The sequence below is a fragment of the Zeugodacus cucurbitae genome, chromosome 6, assembly GCF_028554725.1.
Source record: "Zeugodacus cucurbitae isolate PBARC_wt_2022May chromosome 6, idZeuCucr1.2, whole genome shotgun sequence".
NCBI classification, from domain to species: Eukaryota; Metazoa; Arthropoda; class Insecta; order Diptera; family Tephritidae; genus Zeugodacus; species Zeugodacus cucurbitae.
This window is the reverse complement of record NC_071671.1, coordinates 2,567,059-2,574,011: the sequence shown is the minus strand read 5'-3', so window position 1 is coordinate 2,574,011 and position 6,953 is coordinate 2,567,059. Positions and strand designations below refer to the sequence as shown.

At 40.4% G+C, this 6,953-nt stretch overlaps 1 protein-coding gene across 1 annotated transcript; it reads left to right on the top strand.

The window, feature by feature from the left end:
• The first annotated feature begins 1,719 nt into the window (after positions 1-1,719).
• LOC105215634 (mucin-2) lies at positions 1,720-4,099 on the top strand. Its single transcript, XM_011189650.3, has 2 exons — positions 1,720-1,879; positions 1,960-4,099. The coding sequence occupies exons 1-2, from the start codon at positions 1,870-1,872 to the stop codon at positions 3,954-3,956; spliced, it is 2,007 nt and encodes a 668-aa protein (XP_011187952.2). The 5' UTR covers positions 1,720-1,869; the 3' UTR covers positions 3,957-4,099.
• The last annotated feature ends 2,854 nt before the right edge of the window (positions 4,100-6,953 follow it).

Genomic DNA, 6,953 nt, shown 5'->3' with positions numbered 1-6,953 from the left:
GCTACGCTGGCTAGGTCATGTTGTTCGAAAGGACGAAAGTGCTCCAGCTCTGAAAGTGTTCGATGCAGTACCCGCCGGAGGAAGCCGAGGAAAGGAAAGGCCTCCACTCCGTTGGAGGGACCAGGTGGAGAGCGACCTGATTATACTTGGAATCTCCAACTGGCGCCGTACTGCGAGGGAAAGAGCGGAATGGCGCGCTATCATCGATTCGGCTCAAGACGGCTAAACGGTTTCAACGTCAATCACATACATACATACAGTCTGTAGTCTCGCATGGCACTCACTCTCATTCAAAGTTTTCTAATTTTTAGAGAATGAAGTGTGAGAATTCTTTTGATGTGGAAGTTGTGATTATGTATCGCCCTAAAATGTTACGAATAACTAACACAAGAGTTTATAAAAATTAGAAATAATAAAAATTATAAAAATATATTAAATAAATTTATTTATTGGAAGCTCTTTGTTTCTATAATAAAATACATCCATTTGCACTTAACGATACTTGAATCTGTGCTCCTGCCACATCAGTCGTTTTTTTTTTTTTTAATTTTGCAAAAGTACTAAACCAAACGGAAATGAAGAATTCCGCGGAACGGAAATAGTATAAAATAGGTTGAAAAACGAATTTATTGTTTTTGTATTTCTAACTAAGCAATATGCATGAAATAAATACACAAAAGTCAAACACAAATATGCAAAATTTCACGAAGCTAGCCATCAAATGAATAACCATGAATAGTTAGTAGAGCGGGTATATATATAAATAAATATGCTTACATATTTCCATGTATTTTTAGTAGAAAAACCAAATAGCAGAATTCGATATTTTAGTGGAAAATACGCATCAATATGCGATTTGAATTTTTGAATGGAATATTTAAAGCTTTCTGCTCATTTAAGTCAGTCGGCATGCACTGGAGCGACACTAAACACAATGGTAGTATTAATAAATTGTAAAAATAATATAAAATATAAAAATATAAAATAAAATAATTTTTATAATTTCACATCAGCTATATCTTTGCCAATTGAAATTTATAAAAAATGCCGATAATTTTTGAAGCAAGTGTAGCACCAGCTGGCGTTTGTGAAAGCATAATACCTAAACACCATAAATGTTTGAATAGAAATATCAATAAAAGCGGCTAAGTATTTTTAATCCTTGCTGATAGTCACATATGCTGCTGCCTACGATGAGCAGAAACAAAAAGAAATCATAATCCGTTTGTACTCGATGCTTTATTTGTGTATTTTTGGTGACCTCTTTTCGATGAAACTTTTAGATTTTTTTTTTACATTTGTTCCAATAAATTTAAGTCCCAAAGTGGGTGAGTAGTTAAGGCTACCAAGATCGTATAAATGAACTATGAAGCAGAAGAGACTAGGACAGTGCTTCGCCTGTGAACCATGCTTTCGCTGGCGGAAACTGTCGATTAGCGTATTAATGAAATTACTGAGACCTACACAGCATCGCTTTAAGTGCAAAGTTAAAAAAATATCAATAATAGCGGAGTAAATATAAATTAAATAAATTTATATATCAGAACAACTAGTGAGGCAATGTTTATCTCAAGCGAGGTATGCAATTGCCGTGAGAGCAGTACTTATCAGTTATTTAGTAATTGGTTGTCGTGTAAAACATGTGTTGGTTGGTAAGTAATAACTGTTTGTAGTGCTAATGTCATTTTCAGTTACGGAAGAGGAAATCTCAAGTACTTTTCATGCACGCTTTTGCGAAATTGAATACTAATTAGTGACTGTGTTGCTGAGTGGTGTGGCATATAAAATAGTCGCTCACTTTTACGGTCCACAGTGTCGGAAATCAGCCACTTTCAACACAACCGATTCCGCAAATAGAGTGGTGCAAAGATGAAGCCCCGTAAGTTCGCTTCGAATTGTAGTAAACTGAAATGTTTTACGTAAATAAAGTTAATATACAATTGTCTCCTTAACTTGCAGTTTACTTTCTGCTGCTAGTATTTGCTGTGGGTCCGGAAACTTTTGCCCAAAGGATTTATCGCAATACGCCGGATTGTTCGGAATATAATAATGGAGACCTCTTGCCGAACGAACATAGCTGTTATCGTTACTTCATCTGCAGACGTGGCAGAGCTATAGCGCGCAGATGTCGCAGGGGAATGCAATTTGATAGTGAAACGAAAGCTTGCGTGGCACCGGAGCTAGCTAAGTGTTATGTAACTCATGATGAAGACCAATCTTTTGATGGGTCAGAACCGCCGTGTGAAGACAGATATTTTGATGATACAGAACCGCCGTGTGAGACGACGGAACCGCCGTGTGTCACAACAACTCCTCCACCTTGTGTTACGACGGAACCGCCGTGTGTCACAACAACTCCAACACCTTGTGTTACGACGGAACCGCCATGTGACACAACAACTCCAACACCTTGTGTTACGACGGAACCGCCGTGCAGCCTTGTGAACCAACAAGACCGCCTTGCAACAACATCCAAAACTACAACTACTAAAACTACAACTACAAAGACAGCAACCACTAAAACCACAACTACAAAGACAACAACCCCCAAGCCTACAACTGTTAAAACTACAACAGTACCGTGCGAAACAGAAGCAACAACACCGTCTTGCGACACACCAACACCAACACCTTGCACTTGCAAACCTACAACACCGGAGACAACTCCCTGTATCACAACGCCAACAACCAAGACTACTAAGGCAACAACCACTAAAACCACAACTACAAAGACAACAACTCCCAAGCCTACAACTGTTAAAACTACAACAGTACCGTGCGAAACAGAAGCAACAACACCGTATTGCGACACACCAACACCAACACCTTGCACTTGCAAGCCTACAACACCGGTGACAACTCCCTGTATCACAACGCCAACAACCAAGACTACTAAGGCAACAACTCCCAAGCCTACAACTGTTAAAACTACAACAGTACCGTGCGAAACAGAAGCAACAACACCGTCTTGCGACACACCAACGCCAACACCTTGCACTTGCAAACCTACAACACCGGAGACAACTCCCTGTATCACAACGCCAACAACCAAGACTACTAAGGCAACAACTCCCAAGCCTACAACTGTTAAAACTACAACAGTACCCTGCGAAACAGAAGCAACAACACCGTCTTGCGACACACCAACGCCAACACCTTGCACTTGCAAGCCTACAACACCGGAGACAACTCCCTGTATCACAACGCCAACAACCAAGACTACTAAGGCAACAACCCCTAATACAACAACCCCTAAAACAACAACTCCCAAGTCTACAACTGTTAAAACTACAACAGTACCCTGCGAAACAGAAGCAACAACACCGTCTTGCGACACACCAACGCCAACACCTTGCACTTGCAAGCCTACAACACCGGAGACAACTCCCTGTATCACAACGCCAACAACCAAGACTACTAAGGCAATAACTACTAAGGCAATAACTACTAAGGAAATAGCTACTAAGGCAATAACCACTAAGGCACCAACACCAACACCTTGTGTAACAACACCAACACCATGTGTAACAACACCATGTGAAACAACACCATGTGTAACAACACCAACACCATGTAAAACAACACCATGTGTAACAACACCAACACCATGTAAAACAACACCATGTGTAACAACACCAACACCATGTGAAACAACACCGCCATGTGTAACAACACCGTGTATAACAACAGATCACAGATGGCATTTCCATTACGACGACGAAGACTTTGACAATGACAGTGATTCAGATTCCACGATACGAGTGTATAGTTCTAGGAACGATTGCAACGAATTGCCGGATGGGACCTATCTTATAGACCGTCGATTCTGTTATCGCTTCTATGTCTGTCTCAACGGACGTGTAGAGCCTTTCAGATGTCCGTTTGGCTTTTGGTTTGATAGAGATTTGAATAGTTGCCGTCCTCGTCGCGAAGTGCAAAATTGTCGAAGACTTTAATACATATTCCATCGTTAAATAGACCAAACACAGATCGACAGATCGACATATTCAGTTTCCAAACACTGCTAATCTTTATTAAATATTGTGCGCACATAAAATAATCTACAGTATACTATAAAATGAGCATTCCAAAAATCGTACATGTCCCACGGGTTTTATTTGAATACGCAACGGGTTTATTTATATTTTGATTTAAGCTTTTTTGGTCTGAAACATTTCACTATTTATTTGATAAACTTCGGCACTGCAAAATTGTGAAAGTGATTGAGAGTGCCAAGCGAGATGAGACTCTCATTTATACCAATTTTAGAACGTGGCGAAACGAACAGAGAACTGGTATAAATGATAGAATATTGATTGGCAGCACTGAAAAGCTGTATATGAAAACAAACAGCATGACATATATATATACTCTATAGTGTATTGTAAAAGAGCAAATCAGTACCGTTATTGACAGTTATTTGCACATGGATATATTTACCCGAGCTGCTGCATGCTTATGCAAGTTATGCCATTGTTTCTAAGTATGCATACAGCATGTATCACTGCGTCTTGATATATTCGATGGCATGCAGGCATACATAATTTCAGCTAATTACTTCCGCTCAAAATCTAATCATTGAGCCACAGTGGTCGCAAGGATTGCACATTTCACCATCATTAAGTAAGTCAATTTGTGATTATGCCGGTGTGCCTGTCTGCTTGTGAATATTAAATGCTTTTCTAATGCAAAAAAGTAGTTATTAGAAGTGCTTTTTCAGTTAGGTTAGGTTAGAAGACCGAGTCTTGCGTTTGAGTTTGCAAAGCATCGCTGTTGGACGGTTGTAAATACTTCTTAGTTAAATCTCCATACAAATTGTTTCTGAATCCTTGACCAGGAATACTTGTTTTCTTAGTTAGATTGGGTTAGATTAGGTTCGGTTAGAAGGGTGATACTTGCGTTTGAGGTCGCAAATGATTCTACTGGGTAGCTATAAATACTGTATATTAGGTTGGCAAATATCTCCCTTCCGATTTTTTTGCTCTTTATTCAATGCTTCATTAAAAGTGTTATAGTGATCGGATTAAGTTTAAATATGCGCCGTTTCGTTCGATAATCTCTTTCCATCTAGACAGCAGCTTCATAATACCCCCCTCGTAGAAGCCCCTCTCCGTATTTGCGAAGAACTCGGACAGCCACTTTTCACAAACCTCTTTTGAGTTCAACGTTACACCACCAAGGGCGTTCGCCATGGACAGAAACAGGTGGTAATCACTTGGCGCTATGTCCGGGCTATATGGCGTTGATTCGGTCCAAAAGGATTTTTTGCGTCAAATCATGCGGCACCCAAATCATGCTGCAGATGATTTAATATGGTTTGGTGACTAACTCCCACCCCCTGGGCGATGTCACCAGATGCCACATGCCGGTCTAACTCGATGTTTTCCTGATTTGAACGGTATTCGTCGTCATCCATGGTGTCGTTTTCACGCGCTTTGAATTCTCGACAGTTCGAAATGATAGAGTACCATCCCCCAAAACACAATTAATCTCACGGAACGTTTCTCTAGCGGATTTGCCTTTAAAATAGCGCGAATTACGACGTTAGTGAACTCCATATTTACACGTCTATAACTGTTGAACGCACTGATAGCTTCAGGTGATTTTATACCAATTGCTCTACCCCAAGTTCATTTAAGGCAAAAGACATCCGCCATAATAGCAGTGGTAGCTCAGAGCCGAACCGTCAGTTCCTTACATTTCTCAAATTTGTTAATCAAAATCACATGTAGATTTGATTGAAATCAGCACTGGGTACCTGTATAGATCTGCGGGACTCGGCGGTTAAGAGAGAGAGAGAGCTCTGATAGTGGAGATCAGCAGACAGAAAGGTCTCGGACGAAGTCTCTTGACTTAAAACCTGTAATGAGCCGACATTAACCGACCACAGAGCCTCTCGGTACCACCAGAAGTATACGCTCCTTCACTAGGAACCGGCTACCAAAATAAATTTATTGAAAAGGACCACTGGGAGCTTGCATAGATATATTGTATACTAAATGCTAACTTTTCGAAGCTGCGAAAAAGCCGCACAAACTATTGATGGAATTTGTGCTGGAAATAATTAAATTCCCATTCCCAAACGCTTAAATTGTCAGAACATCGCTTACCAGCGGCACACGCTTATCGATATATTTGACACTTTTCAATGTGAAATGCAGGAAAAGCGTGCAAAATCATTTAAAATGCGCCAACACCCACACATTCAAAACAACAACAACAGACCCGCGCCACGTTTCCATGCTTACATGCCTTTGAACAATAGTTTTGAGCAGATAAATTAATTAGCTGAAATAGTTAAGCGTTGCTGTCATTGTCACAACATGTGGGTGGCGGCCAGGATGAGCGCTTTTGTGTTGTTCGCTGGATGTTGTAGCGCCTCCACGTCTCACCCACCAGCTAGGCATATGCACACGCGTCGCTTTGTGTGAACGCTTTTGCGCGCCTATTTACATATGTATAAATAGCAGTTATGGCTTTTGTATGTGGTGACCGTCATTCAGTTGGTCATAAATTAAATTTGCAGCAGGCGCGTGCGCGTCACCATTGTTCCAGCGTGCAGGCATTCAAATGCCAATTATGTACAACAACTGCAATAACAAAGCGCTGCATAGTTGGCCAAAGCAACAATCAGGCAACAATTCTTGTCATGTCATGGTAGGCACTGTGGTAACAAGAACAACTAAAACAAGTAAGGAAAGGCTAAGTTCGGGTGCAACCGAACATTTTATACTCTCGCAATTTATTTAGAGATTTACCTATATTTTCGGTGAAAAATTACCCTTAGGCACTGAGCTCTTCATGTTTGATATCAGTGGCCTTGAAAAGTCATGGTTCGCTTTCGACAATTTTTCAACAAGTGATGTCACAGCGCAAATACAGCATTTGTGTAAAGTTTTATTTCGCTATCTTTATCGGTTGCTTATGTATACATTATAACGTGAACGAATCAG